This window comes from Eucalyptus grandis, chromosome 3 (assembly GCF_016545825.1).
Source record: "Eucalyptus grandis isolate ANBG69807.140 chromosome 3, ASM1654582v1, whole genome shotgun sequence".
NCBI lineage: Eukaryota > Viridiplantae > Streptophyta > Magnoliopsida > Myrtales > Myrtaceae > Eucalyptus > Eucalyptus grandis.
The window spans coordinates 39,467,385-39,482,345 of NC_052614.1; the positions used below are offsets into that span (position 1 = coordinate 39,467,385).

Here is a 14,961-nt window from a genome sequence, read left to right on the forward strand (position 1 = left end):
TGTCAATAGCAATAGCAATGCTACGAAGTTGCATATTTCATGATTAAAAACGACTTGATAGTCCGTTGTAACAAATAGTAAATCGTTGTTGAGTTTGATTTACTACAATTTACATATATCTACTGTGAAAAGTTATCAATTATAAAAGGTTGTAGATTTTTTTCTTTACAGAATAATAATGTAACCAATATTACCCCGACACAAATAGGTGTTGTTTTTTGCTTATGCATATATATGCTTGAAGTGTGAGACGGTCTGTGGTAACGAAGAGAAAAACATTTGAGTAATCAATTGCTACACAGCACAAATTTGTGTCTTTTTTTTTTTTACTCAAAACTATTTACACGAAGTGTGCGACGGTTTATGGTACGAACGAAGGAAAGGTCACGCAAACAGTACCAGGCCATGGAGTCATGTCATTTGTTTTCTACTTAGAACTATTTACCCAACAACGTGTGCGACGGTTTGTGTGACTAGAAGAGAAATAGAAGGCCCCGGAGTAGGGGGCAGTCTATCACTGTCTTCATTTGACTAGCGTTTTCCCCGCGGCCTATCGGGGCCTCTAGACGACTTTGTTGAACCAACCGTCCCCGTGGCGAGATGTGACATTGAGAAAAGACCCCCCACATGAGTCAGACAAACTGATTGGGAAAAGGAAAACTGGGGCAGAAGAAAGATCAAGCTGGTGTTGCTCTCGATGTTCCTGAGGATATCATGTGTTCAAACGCTCATGAGGGTTGTAGGAGGTGAAGACTGGTTCAGCGAAAAAAGAGAGAGACCCGCGCTAGTCAAGTGAATCGTACGTAGACTCTTTTAATGGCACCTAGATGAGTCGCACTACTTTCCAAATATGATTTTTTTAAGAAAAAAAATTCAAAAATCTCAAATTATGTCTATTATGCCACATTTACTTAAAAAAATTTCTCTAATGCAAAATATCCGAAACTTATAGTTATTTGATATATTTACATTTTGTTAATAAACACCATTACAAATCTACTTATGTGGATCCCAGAATACTAACAATTTATGAGACTTGAGTAAAATAAAAACAATATCGTTTTTATTGAAAATGTAAGTTTAGGATTTTTTTTTATGTCACGAGAAAAATTTATGGTAAATATGTCACGGTGGGCATAATTTAAAATTTTTGATGTCATAAAAACAGTTCAAAGTAAATGTGTTTGGCATTTTTTTTAGTTTTTCCTTTTTAAATAATTTCAATTTAGAAATTTGAGAAAATTCTAAATAAAGTCTTGAAATGTCCTTAATTTTTCAAATAAGGATTTGAAGTATACCTTGTCTAAAATATGGACTTAAAGTAGACATTGTTTCGAATAAAGGTTTGAAATCATCATGTCAAGATCAAAGAGACCTAACCTCATGAACTAGTCAAGGGCATTTCCAACCTTTGAATTTTCTTAATTTCTTCCCATTTTTTCTTTATTTTTATTTTTCTCTTTTTTTTTCCATAAAAAAGACAAACTAAAGAAAAGAAAAAATTAAAATTAAAAAAGAAAAGAAAACACGAATTTAAAAATAAATAAATAAAACAAGCGGAGGGCTAGGGCCAGCCTCCCACCTATATTTATCTTCTTCTTTTTTTGAGTTTTTTCAAAGAAAAAAAAATAGAAACAAAGGAAAAATAAAAGAAAATAAGAAAAAATAAAGGATGAAAAGCCCTTAACCAACTAGTGAGATCAAGTCCTTTGAGGTTGACATGGCCACTTCAGGCCCTTATTTGAAATAAGATTTACTTCAAGTCATTATTTAAGAAAATAATGGCACTTTAGGCCACTATTTGAAATAAGGTTCACTTTCGACCTTAATTTGAGAAATTAAGGATATTTTGGGCCATTATTTGGAGTTTTCCCTAGATTTTTTTTTTTTTAAATTCACTCGTGGGGAGGGGAGGGGGGGGGAGACCTCCATTGAACTAGAGGATGAGCGGCTTGGAAGGAGCATTTGCTTGGACTTCAAAGAACTAGTAGAAGAGAGCCATTAACCACATTATGAAAATTATGAAAAAAATTGCACATGAATTTATATATCAATATTCATATATTGTGAAAATTCGGAAGATTCAATTCAAGAAAAGATGAAATTGCGTCCAACCCAAAATTTGAATGAAGTAAAGAGTAAATATCCATTATTCAAGTGGTTCTAATTGAACTATATGTTCCTTATATGGACATTACAAATGTACTTAGATTCAAATTCAAGGTGTTGTTTAGGGGATTGCGTTGGTGCCGAGCAAATTTTGGATATGCGAGTACTACGTTGTTTATTAATTTATTCCATCCATGAAGACAATCTCAACAGAGTAGGTGGAAATATTATAGAAGAAATTGACATCAAAGTTCCATCACGTCTTAATCATGACTTTTCTACACCACAAGGAAAATTCAGAAGTCTTGCGCTTCCTTAGTTTTCGTCTAGAATGGTTTGAATTAAATTTCCAAATTTCCTAATCAAACTATTTATAAAAAAAAAAAAGGCTCTTATCTTGCAATAAGGCCTCAATGGTGGGGAAATGCTATGCTATTGTAAAAGGCATTGGCCTTGACTAAGGAGCTTCAGGAATAATGTTTCATCTATAAATATGTCATTAATCTTGCTAACAATATGTATAGACCTTAACCATCTCACCACCTAAAAACCATCCACCCCCCCACCCCCAAATCATGATTTCTTCATTATTGCTGTCCAACCTGTCTCCTTTATGTGTCTTCTTCTTCTTCTCCTTGCTCTTCTTGGTCAACACCACTTCATTTTATGGGGCAAGTGCTTTTGCTTCGTCCACTTCTTTTTCCACTATCCACACAACTGGGAATAAGGATGAGCGGCTTGCAAGGAGCATTTGCTTGGACTTCAAAGAACTAGTAGAAGAGAGCCATTAACCACATTATGAAAATTATGAAAAAAATTGCACATGAATTTATATATCAATACTCATATATTGTGAAAATTCGGAAGATTCAATTTAAGAGAAGATGAAATTGCGTCCAACCCAAAATTTGAATGAAGTAAAGAGTAAATATCCATTATTCAAGTGGTTCTAATTGAACTATATGTTCCTTATATGGACATTACAAATGTACTTAGATTCAAATTCAAGGTGTTGTTTAGGGGATTGCGTTGGTGCCGAGCAAATTTTGGATATGCGAGTACTACGTTGTTTATTAATTTATTCCATCCATGAAGAAAATCTCAACAGAGTAGGTGGAAATATTATAGAAGATATTGACATCAAAGTTCCATCACGTCTTAATCATGACTTTTCTACACCACAAGGAAAATTCAGAAGTCTTGCGCTTCCTTAGTTTTCGTCCGAAATGGTTTGAATTAAATTTCCAAATTTCCTAATCAAACTATTTATAAAATAAATAATAATAAAAAAAAGCTCTTATCTTGCAATAAGGCCTCAATGGTGGGGAAATGCTATGCTATTGTAAAAGGCATTGGCCTTGACTAAGGAGCTTCAGGAATGATGTTTCATCTATAAATATGTCATTAATCTTGCTAACAATATGTATAGACTTGAACCATCTCACCACCTAAAAACCATCCACCCCCCAAAATCATGATTTCTTCATTATTGTTGTCCACCCTATCTCCTTTATGTGTCTTCTTCTTCTTCTCCTTGCTCTTCTTGGTCAACACCACTTCATTTTATGGGGCAAGTGCTTCTGCTTCGTCCACTTCTTTTTCCACTATCCACACAATTGGGAATAAGGATGAGCGGCTTGCAAGGAGCATTTGCTTGGACTTCAAAGAACTAGTAGAAGAGAGCCATTAACCACATTATGAAAATTATGAAAAAATTGCACATGAATTTATATATCAATACTCATATATTGTGAAAATTCGGAAGATTCAATTTAAGAGAAGATGAAATTGCGTCCAACCCAAAATTTGAATGAAGTAAAGAGTAAATATCCATTATTCAAGTGGTTCTAATTGACCTATATGTTCCTTATATGGACATTACAAGTGTACTTAGATTCAAATTCAAGGTGTTGTTTAGGGGATTGCATTGGTGCCGAGCAAATTTTGGATATGCGAGTACTACGTTGTTTATTAATTTATTCCATCCATGAAGACAATCTCAACAGAGTAGGTGGAAATATTATAGAAGATATTGACATCAAAGTTCCATCACGTCTTAATCATGACTTTGCTACACCACAAGGAAAATTCAGAAGTCTTGCGCTTCCTTAGTTTTCGTCCGAAATGGTTTGAATTAAATTTCCAAATTTCCTAATCAAACTATTTATAATAAATAAATAAAAAAAGCTCTTATCTTGCAATAAGGCCTCAATGGTGGGGAAATGCTATGCTATTGTAAAAGGCATTGGCCTTGACTTAAGGAGCTTCAGGAATGATGTTTCATCTATAAATATGTCATTAATCTTGCTAACAATATGTATAGACCTGAACCATCTCACCACCTAAAACCATCCACCCTCTCCCCCCCAAAATCATGATTTCTTCATTATTGCTGTCCAACCTATCCCCTTTATGCGTCTTCTTCTCCTTCTTCTCCTTGCTCTTCTTGGTCAACACCACTTCATTTTATGGGGCAAGTGCTTCTGCTTCGTCCACTTCTTTTTCCACTATCTACACAACTGGGAATAAGGATGAGCGGCTTGCAAGGAGCATTTGCTTGGACTTCAAAGAACTAGTAGAAGAGAGCCATTAACCACATTATGAAAATTATGAAAAAATTGCACATGAATTTATATATCAATACTCATATATTGTGAAAATTCGGAAGATTCAATTTAAGAGAAGATGAAATTGCGTCCAACCCAAAATTTGAATGAAGTAAAGAGTAAATATCCATTATTCAAGTGGTTCTAATTGAACTATATGTTCCTTATATGGACATTACAAGTGTACTTAGATTCAAATTCAAGGTGTTGTTTAGGGGATTGCGTTGGTGCCGAGCAAATTTTGGATATGCGAGTACTACGTTGTTTATTAATTTATTCCATCCTTGAAGACAATCTCAACAGAGTAGGTGGAAATATTATAGAAGATATTGACATCAAAGTTCCATCACGTCTTAATCATGACTTTTCTACACCACAAGGAAAATTCAGAAGTCTTGCGCTTCCTTAGTTTTCGTCTGAAATGGTTTGAATTAAATTTCCAAATTTCCCAATCAAACTGTTTATAATAAAAATAAAAATAAAAGATCTTATCTTGCAATAAGGCCTCAATGGTGGGGAAATGCTATGCTATTGTAGAAGGCATTGGCCTTGACTAAGGAGCTTCAGGAATGAGGTTTCATCTATAAATATGTCATTAATCTTGCTAACATTATGTGTAGACCTAAACCATCTCACCACCTAAAAACCATCCATCCCCCCCAAATCATGGCTTCTTCATTATTGCTGTCCAACCTGTCTCCTTTATGTGTCTTCTTCTTCTTCTTCTTCTTCTCCTTGCTCTTCTTGGTCAACACCACTTCATTTTATGGGGCAAGTGCTTCTGCTTCGTCCACTTCTTTTTCCACTATCCACACAACTAGGAATAAGGATGAAGTAGAGGCTCTCCTAAATTGGAAATCTACTCTTGACAACCATAGCCAATTTCTACTCTTTTCATGGCACGGCAACAACCCTTGCCGCTTTACTGGTGTGGCTTGCAACGACTACAGAGCCATCACCCATCTAAATCTTTCCCATCTCAATTTGACAGGAACTCTAGATGGCCTCGACTTCTCATGCTTACCAGTGTGATTAGTTTTGAACTTGCCAACAACTCGATATATGGCTCCATTCCCTCAGGTATCGGGAACCTTTCCAAACTCAACTCTCTTGATCTTTGCTTCAATAAATTGTCTGGAAAAATTCCTCCAAGTATAGGTACGTTGGAGAGTCTTCGTTATTTGTACCTTTGTGGCAACAACCTAAGTGGACACATCCCTATGGAGATTGGACATTTGGATTCTATTTTGGTATTTTTTCCCCCCAAAATCAACTTTCAGGGCCATTCCTACTTCTCTTGTAAAATTAGGCAATTTAATCAGATTAGACATTTCGCAGAATAACTTTTCTGGCTCCATTCCAATAGAGATAAGTGACTTGAAGAATTTGAAGTCTCTTCAATTATGGCAAAATGGACTTTCAGGATCCATACCTTTAGAAATTGGGAGACTCACTTCTCTTATTAGACTTGACCTATCATCCAATAGTTTCACCGGCTTAATTCCTTGTTCCATCGGAAACTTGACAAGTTTATCTCTTCTTGCCCTCTCCGGAAATGGATTTTCGGGATCCATACCTTCAGAAATTGGGAAGCTCACTTCTCTTATAGAATTTGACCTATCAGCCAACAATTTCATCGGTTCAATTCCTCGATCTATCGGAAACTTAACAAGTTTATCTTTTCTTTACCTCTACAAAAATGGACTTTCGGGACCCATACCTTCCGAAATTGGGAGGCTCACTTCTCTAATTATGCTTCACCTATCAAAAAACAATCTTAATGGCTCAATTCCTTGTTCCATCAGAAACTTGACAAGTTTATCTTTTCTTCACCTCTACGAAATTGGACTTTCAGGACCCATACCTTTAGAAATTGGGAGTCTCACTTCTCTTGTAAAACTGGGCCTATCATTCAACAATTTTACTGGCTCAATTCCTCATTCCATCGGAAACTTGACAAGTTTATTTCTTCTTCACCTTAATGACAACAAATTCTTTGGTTCCTTGCCTTATGGATTTAATAAGTTAACATGTTTAAGTATTCTGGCTCTATCTAACAATGAACTAGAGGGGGAACTGCCAAAAGACGTATGCCTTGGGGGATCATTGCAGTATTTCTCCGCCACCAATAATCATTTCACAGGTCCTATCCCAACAAGCTTAGAGAACTGTAGCACATTAATCAGATTGAATTTAGAAGGAAACCAACTTACTGGAAACATAACAAAAGCTTTTGGAATATATCCACATCTATATTTTATTGACTTGAGCCATAATCATTTGACCGGCGAACTGTCATGGAAATGGGAGCGTTGTCATAATTTGACAAGCTTAAAGATATCAAACAACTACATTTCTGGCAAGATACCTGCAATATTTGGAAGGATGGCTCAGTTACAACTACTAAACATTTCTTCAAATAGTTTAAGCGGAGAGATTCCGAGGGAATTGGGAAGCATGCCGATGTTGTTAGAACTCGATTTAAGTACCAACTCGATCATGGGAAATGTCCCAACTGAAATTGGACTTTTATCACATCTGGCACATCTAAACTTGGCATCAAATAATTTGAGTGGATCAATATTGGTGCCGTTAAGCTCATGCAAAAGCTTGTTGAGCTTGAACTTGAGTAGAAACAAATTTTTTAGCAATATTCCTCTTGAGATAGCCAACATACAATTTCTTGAAGTTCTCGACTTGAGTCATAATTTGTTGAGTGGAAGCATACCAGGAAAGCTTGGAAAGCTAAGAATGCTGGAAGTTCTAAATATTTCCCACAACGGTCTTTCTGGTTCTATTCCACATACTTTTGGTGATATGTTGGCCTTGACTTCTATCGATGTATCCTATAATGACCTAGAAGGTCCTCTCCCAAATGTCAAGGCTTTCAATGAGGCCCCATTTGAGGTAATATGGCATAATAGAGGGCTTTGTGGAAATGTTGTTGGTTTACCTAAATGCAATTCCATCGGGAGTGAGAAACACAATCGATACGTTGGAACCAGAGTCATAGTTATCCTCATTCTCTCGTTCTTGGGGTTTCTCTTTTTCTCATGCACATGGGCCATTCTTGTAATCGTCAATCATCGTCGAAGAAGGATTATCAAGAAGGACAACAATGAACGGGCAAATGATTTGGATTTCATGCATATTTTGAGTTATGATGGCAAAGTTTTCTACAACCGAATCATCGAGGTCACAGAAGGATTTGACTCTAAGTACTATGTCAGTGAAGGATCATATGGAATCGTTTATAAAGCTGAGATATCAAAAGGTCAAACGGTTGCTATCAAGCAAACCTCTTCATCGCAAGAAGATGGTGAGATTGTTGATTTGATATCATTTGAAAGGGAAATTCAAGCCTTAATGAATATACGCCATCGCAACATTGTGAAATTTTATGGATTCTGCTCTCATGCCCAACGCTGTTTTTTGGTGTATGAGTACATGGAAAGAGGAAGCTTGAGGACAACTTTGAATGATGATGAAAGAGCAATAGAATTTTCATGGGACAAGAGGGTAAATGTGGTCCGAGGAATTGCGAATGCATTGTCCTATATGCATCACGAATGTTCACCTTCATTGATTCATCGAGACTTGACCAGTAACAACATTCTATTGGATCAGCATTATAAGGCTCATATTTCTGATTTTGGCACTGCAAGGCTATTGAGGCCAGATTCGTCAAATTGGACTCTTATTGCTGGCACTATCGGATATATTGCTCCAGGTACTTTGTAATTTTTTCAATTTTAATGGGCATTTGGTGTCAAACATGCCTTCTAAATAATTGAACTTTCGCTAGGTTCTTGATTATTTAATCTTCTTATGGAAATTAGGTTACTAATTTAGAGCTTTCAAATTTTGTGTTGACCTTCTGATTTCCTTGATAAGGAAGAATTGGCGAATGAGGAAAAATATCGTAATTGATCCATTTCAAGGATATTAAGTTTGCATTACCAAAATGATATTCGTACTTGAAGTGTCAAACAAAATCCTTTGAAATTCACCTCAGCATAAACTCCAATGCTCAAATCAGTTTTGTGAGTGTAGATTAGGTAGAAATTTGTACTTGTAATCATCACATCATGGGAAGCAATGTTGTCAACTTGAATATAGCTTGTGATCGAGGTTGTAAAAAAATAGGATTTTTTCACTTGCAGAGTTGGCTTTTTCTACAATTCCTACAGAAAAGTGTGATGTGTATAGCTTTGGAGTAGTTGCGTTAGAAACAATCATGGGAAAGCATCCAAGAGATCATGTTTCTTGGGAATGTTCATCGTCTTCCCAAATTGAGCCGCCAATGATGCTGAAGGATGTGCTAGATCAACGTCTCTCACCTTCTAGACTTCATCTTCGAGATGCACAAGATGTGGTCTTGATTGCCAAGCTAGCATTCGCGTGCTTGCAGGCCAATCCACAGCTTCGACCGAGCATGAGACAAATCTCACAAGAGCTTTGCATTCAAGTACCCTTGGAAATGCCACTCTCTACAATCAGTTTAAAGCAACTTCGCGATCTTAGTGTCAAGAAGATTGGAGCACATAAAAGAGATGGTAAGTTCTAAATTTAATTTTCACGTGTTATTTTGTTTAGTTCATAATAATGATGATGATCACATTTTGAATATCGTCTTAGTTCTCACTCATCCCTTGTGTTTTACGACTTTCACTGCAGAGCCAGCTTCTCTTTGAACATTACAGGAATAGTGCAATGTTTATTGTTTGGAGTTGTTGCACTAAAAATAATTATGGGAAAGCTTTTGGGGAGATCTTGTTTCATAATTATTTCGAAATTTTTGCAAAGCAATCAGGAAGTGAATTTGCAAAGTGCATTGGATCGATGTATATTGCCTTCTTTTTAATCAAGATGTAAAAAACATGTAGTTTTTACTTCTGGGAGAGATAATGATACTAGTTGTCTATGAAATTTTATCAAAATGCAATGTCATTCTTGAGCTTTCAATTAGTTCAATTAAATCACTTTTGACTAATGTGCAATATCATCTCGGAATTTTCAGTTGGTTCAATTCCATTCTACAATTGGATCTACCCAATTTCTAGATCCAAGAAGCACAAGTTGATCATTCAAACTTATGGAGCCATTAAACTAGTAAAATTGGATAGATTTCATATTTTCTTATACAAAATCCATTCTCACTTGATTTAGCGTCGTCCACACTTGAATTTTTTTTTTTTTTTTTTTTTGGTAAATACAAGATACAAAACTAAGAAAAATTAACGTCTAGAATCTATAATCCCAACTTTATCACTAAGCAAAACATGAGATAATTCTCTAAGAGGCCACAAGTAAAATGTAGTATCCAAACGCTTCACTACGCCAATATTGACAAGCATATCAGCAGGCTGATTACCTTCCCGAAAAATGTGATGAATTTTGAACTCAAAATGAGAGCTCAATAGTCTTCTGATATCTTTAAGGAGTGTTGGTCTAGTGTTGTCCGCTATTCTCTTTTGGTTAACAAGTTCCGTAAAAATTTTGGAGTCCATCTCAATAATGAGTTTATGGAAACCTCGTTATTTTGCGATGGTAAGTCCCAACCATAGCGCCCATAGTTTTTCTTGTAAAGATGACCATATTTCAAGAAATGAGGTAAAATCGCCAAGTCAGTCATCCCATTCATTTTGGAATACTCCTCTGGCTCTTCTAAGTCTAGGATTACCTTTAGATAGTCCATCCGTATTTTGTTTGATCCATGCCGAAGGAGGATGATCCCAAGCAACAATAACGAGAGAAGTAAATGATCTACTTTTAGACAAGTTGATCATGGAAAAAGCTATGATTTCCTATGTGTATGATTGGATTACTTGTACAGGGTTGGAAGGAAAAATAAAGTTTTTCTAGATTAGTGACTTGTTTCTCCATTACCAAAAAAACCATCTACTTACACCAAAAGTAGTACTCCAATCAAAGTGGGAATTAAATCTCTTGTGGTCAGGCAGGTTGAATTTCAACCATTGAGTTTCATTGAGAAGAACTCTTCAAACAATGTCGTGGGACGAGGTGAACCCATATGTTCTAAATAACTAGAGAATCAAACAAAACATGCAATGTTGTTTCCACTGAAGATTCACAATGCGGACAATAAGGTTATCTCCTAGATTGCGAGATGTTCTTAATTCATTGGATAATAAATGCTTATGTGCCGCTAGCCAAAAGAAGGTTTTACTATGTTGAGGTCCTATCAGTTTCTTGATTATTGATCCTTTTGATAATTTCACATGCTGACCCAACAGAAAAAGATCCACTGCTATTACCTTCCCACAATAGACCATCTTTCCCATTGGAGGGTACCAACGGTTTGATGCGCGAATTCCAAGGATTTCATCTTTTGGTAAGATTCCTTGGAAAAGCGGAAAGTTCCATTTCCATTTAGCACAAAATCACGAATTTTTTTGTTTGTCTTAAATGGAGGCAGGTGGAGAGTCACTATTTCAATGAGTGGCTCCAACCCTTTAATGCATCCGTCTTTCCAAAAATATACATCTTCTCCATTTCCCTGGCTCCATACTGCTCCTTCCTCTAAAGTTGGCCATACATTAACAATTGCTTTCCATAATATCGATTCACCAGATTTAACGTGAACAATATTTCCTTGTTGTGAATAATATTTGGCATGCAAAAGCTGTGACTATAGTGGGGTTGTGTCTTGAAGCTCCATGCTAGTTTCATCAATAAACCTTGGTTAGTAATTTCAAAGGATCTAAGGCCAAGACCACCACTTTTTTTAGGTTTACAAATAGTCTTCCAATTCAAAAGGTGTATGCAATGCTTGTCTCCGGTATCTCCCCAAATGAAAGCATAGCAACATTTCTCAATCCGTTGACAAACACGAGTTAAGACTTTATAATATTATATTTGATAGGTAGGTACAGACATGATTGAAAATTGAGCTAATGTGATGTGGCCTGCCATTGACAAGCTATCTGACTTCTATCCACTAACTCTATTTGTTGTCTTCTCTAATAACAGTTGAAAATGCCTTGAAGATGTTATTCCATGAATCAAAAGCACACCTAGATATTTGCTTGGGTTTGAACATATTACAAAGTCGAAGATATCGCTTAGGATGCGTTTTAGCCCTAGAGAAGTATTCTTTGAGCAGAAAAGTTTGCTTTTAGCCTTGCGGACAATTTGACCTGATCTTTGACAAAAATTGTCCAAGCACTCCAAGATAACCTTCATCTATTCCATTGAGGCTTCTGCCAATAATAATAGCTCATTTGCAGACATTAAATGAGATATCTGCGGTCCTCTCTGACCAAAACAAAAAGGTTTCCATGGTTTTGAATTCACTGCTGCATGGACAAGATGAGATAATCGATCCATATACAATACAAAAATATTGGGAGAGAGAGGGTCACCTTGACGTATTCCCCTAGATGGCAAGAAGGTCTCTGTAATCTCCCCATTCCACAACACCTGCATGGACGAAGAGGTGATACATTTCATAATGAGTTGAACCAATGAGTCTGGAATACCTTTCAAGTGGGGAGTTTTCGCAATGAAGGACCATTTCAGTCGATCATATGCTTTCTCCAAATTAATTTTTAGAATCATGTGCCCTCATTTCCTTTGGGATTTGCTCATTGAGTGAATTGCTTCTTGTACAATAATAACATTATATTGAATGTGTCTATCGGGAACAAAGCTAATTTAGACAAGTTGTGGTAGAACATCCTTTAATCAATTCATGATCACTTTGGAGAGAATTTTATAGGTGACATTACACAAATTAAATGGTTGAAAGTTGTTCGTAGTCTCCGATTGTTGCACTTTCGGAATTAGCACTTGGAGTGTTTTGCTAATCTCAGCTTAGTTACAGTTTCCTAACCAAGCATCAATAATAAAATTGGTTAATGAGTTGCTAACCAAATTTTGTTGATGTCGAAAGAAAACCCCTTGGAAGCCATCCGGTCTGGGTGCTTTCAAAAAGTGTTTTGTAGACTTCTTTCTTGTCAACGATTCTAGCCAGACATGAAGCTTGTGAGAAATTCAAGACTTGAAAATTTCTATCGACAATTCAAGCGCTCATCCTCATAAAAGTACAAAAATAGAAAATAGTATAAATAAATAAAAAATAGTGGGCTTTTCTAGTTCGTGGCCCAATTTACATAGCTCACAAAATTAAATTTCGCTAAATCCACAAGCCCAGCAAGCCTGTCGGCTCTAGTCCATCTTATGCATCAATGAGGCCCTAGAAGCTGTTGCCCCACTAGCCCATTCCATATGCTAAAGCCACAGCCCATTAGACCAAAACCCATAGAGGGTGAAGCCCACAGGACATGGAAAAGCCCAGTCCATCTTCTTTCTCACGCAATCTTTGAAGAAGACTCACGTGAGAATGCGCAAGGGGGAACGCGCGAGTAAGGGCGAATGAGAGAGGAGCTCTTGAAGGAAAAAGTGAGAGACGCCAGGGCCAGCGAGGAAGGAGCTTGAGATTTGTAAAAGATGTTCTAAACTTCTAATCAACATATTGTGTACCTTAAATGGACTTCATTTGCTGTGTCAAAATGCCCCAGCAACATTGAGGCCTGATTTGAAAATTTGATATGTTTTTTCATGATTGTTGTGTTTCTGATGTACATCGCTGATTTCTTAATTGTTTTTTTTTTTTTTAGGATTTTTGTGAGTAGATTTTGGGGATGATGTCTCCATGAAAGTTGTTTGCCACATCTAGATCTAGTTAACCTAAAATTTCTTTTAAAAAAATGAAGGTCGTTTGGTCAGTATGATCATCATTCAATCATTTGTGCTTGCCTCTGAAAATCGGTTTTCCAGTCAGATCTTTATGTGTTCTTCAATTTTTATAAAAAAATTTGTTCATATTTTCAAAATGAGTTCTTCACGAAAGTTTGAGCTAACATCTTAAGCTTTCATTTGACACCAATTTTATTGAAATCGATGCATTTTTGGTCATTCAAAGGATCTGATCAGTGCGCATAATCAATTTGCCCTCAGATTGTGGAACTTGTTTCTCAAGAACGACCGGGTGTGTTTAGTAATTTTGACGAAGTTGAGTTCCTTGTTTGCAAATTTCCAAAACATTAAAGTTTTTCATGAGGCTCTTATATGCAAATATGAAAAATTTCAACACCTGATTGCAAGTTTTGAGGGGCTTAGTTGCGAAACATTCGGATAAGGTTTGAGCTGCTACCGAAACTAATTCAGTTATAACAGTTAGGCACTGACCGATTTTCCAAAATATTCTCTTGTGAATTTGTCAAATATAAAAACTGAAAGTTTGTCATTGATTCCCTTCCCTAACTACTCAAAAATTTTCACGCCAATTTAAAGTCGGCTGATATTTTTTCCAAATTTTTCAAAACTCGGACCTGAAACGGGTCGGATTCTGGACCCTTTGGGACAAATCGTATTTTTCGAGTCAAATGGTAAATAATTGGATATAATGACCTTCTAGACATTTATTGTAAACGCATTAAGCTTTCGAAGCATGCCTGAATCACTTCATTTGATGATCGTTTGTCTGGTCAATTAATTTCAAAACCTAATGATATGAATCCTGCAATTAATGAATAAGTGATCCTATTTATGATTCACTAGCTTTGTTAGATGGTTTGAGATTCAAGTCCATTTTTCATCTAAATGCATGTTTAATTGTTCACGTATGTGATTGTTATATGTATGCATAAGTTCAATGCATGAACAAGGGAAATGCCAAAAGGAGATTTAGACCTTAAATTTAGGGATTAATAGAAATCGACCACTGTTTGCGAACATAAATGATGGCCAATAACTATTAATCACAATTTAATCAACTTTAGGGTCTAGGATGGGACAATATGTGTGCACAACCAAAGGCCAACTTCAAGGCTCGTGTTTCATGTTCAAAATTTGCTCGAGTTATTGGCTCTTGTTTGTACTTGCTTGGACTTGTATGGCTGCATTATATGTATTACATAAGTCGAATACTTAGTATAGTATGTCGAGACAATCTGTGAAGAAGTAGACCGAAAGACTCGAAAGCGGTGGCATGCCCGATGTCCAATCCAGCGTTTGTGAAGTACCATTCATTCTCGGCCATTTCTCGAGTTTTTCATTCAAATTTGTAATAATATCCGACAAGTTGCGGGTTTTATTTTTCATGCACTTAGAATAGTTTGTGCTTTAATTTATTGAGTGTTTACCTTCCCGCAACATATTTTCAGTTATATGCGTGTTTATTTCATACTATGTTGACTAGTTTAGAATTGCATGAACGAAC

The 14,961-nt window shown here is 36.2% G+C and overlaps 1 protein-coding gene across 1 annotated transcript; it reads left to right on the top strand.

The window, feature by feature from the left end:
* Window positions 1–7,100: 7,100 nt before the first annotated feature.
* LOC104427685 (MDIS1-interacting receptor like kinase 2-like) lies at window positions 7,101–9,282 on the top strand. The gene is made up of 2 exons (XM_039309596.1): window positions 7,101–8,445; window positions 8,906–9,282. The coding sequence occupies exons 1-2, from the start codon at window positions 7,101–7,103 to the stop codon at window positions 9,280–9,282; spliced, it is 1,722 nt and encodes a 573-aa protein (XP_039165530.1).
* The last annotated feature ends 5,679 nt before the right edge of the window (window positions 9,283–14,961 follow it).

What these genes read in the sequence shown, in the direction of transcription:
- LOC104427685 (XM_039309596.1), top strand. Translation starts at nt 7,101, where the DNA reads ATGGCTCAGTTACAACTACTAAACATTTCTTCAAATAGTTTAAGCGGA. An exon ending in TATCGGATATATTGCTCCAG is followed by an intron (nt 8,446 to 8,905) that starts GTACTTTGTAAT and finishes CAATTCCTACAG; the next exon opens with AAAAGTGTGATGTGTATAGC.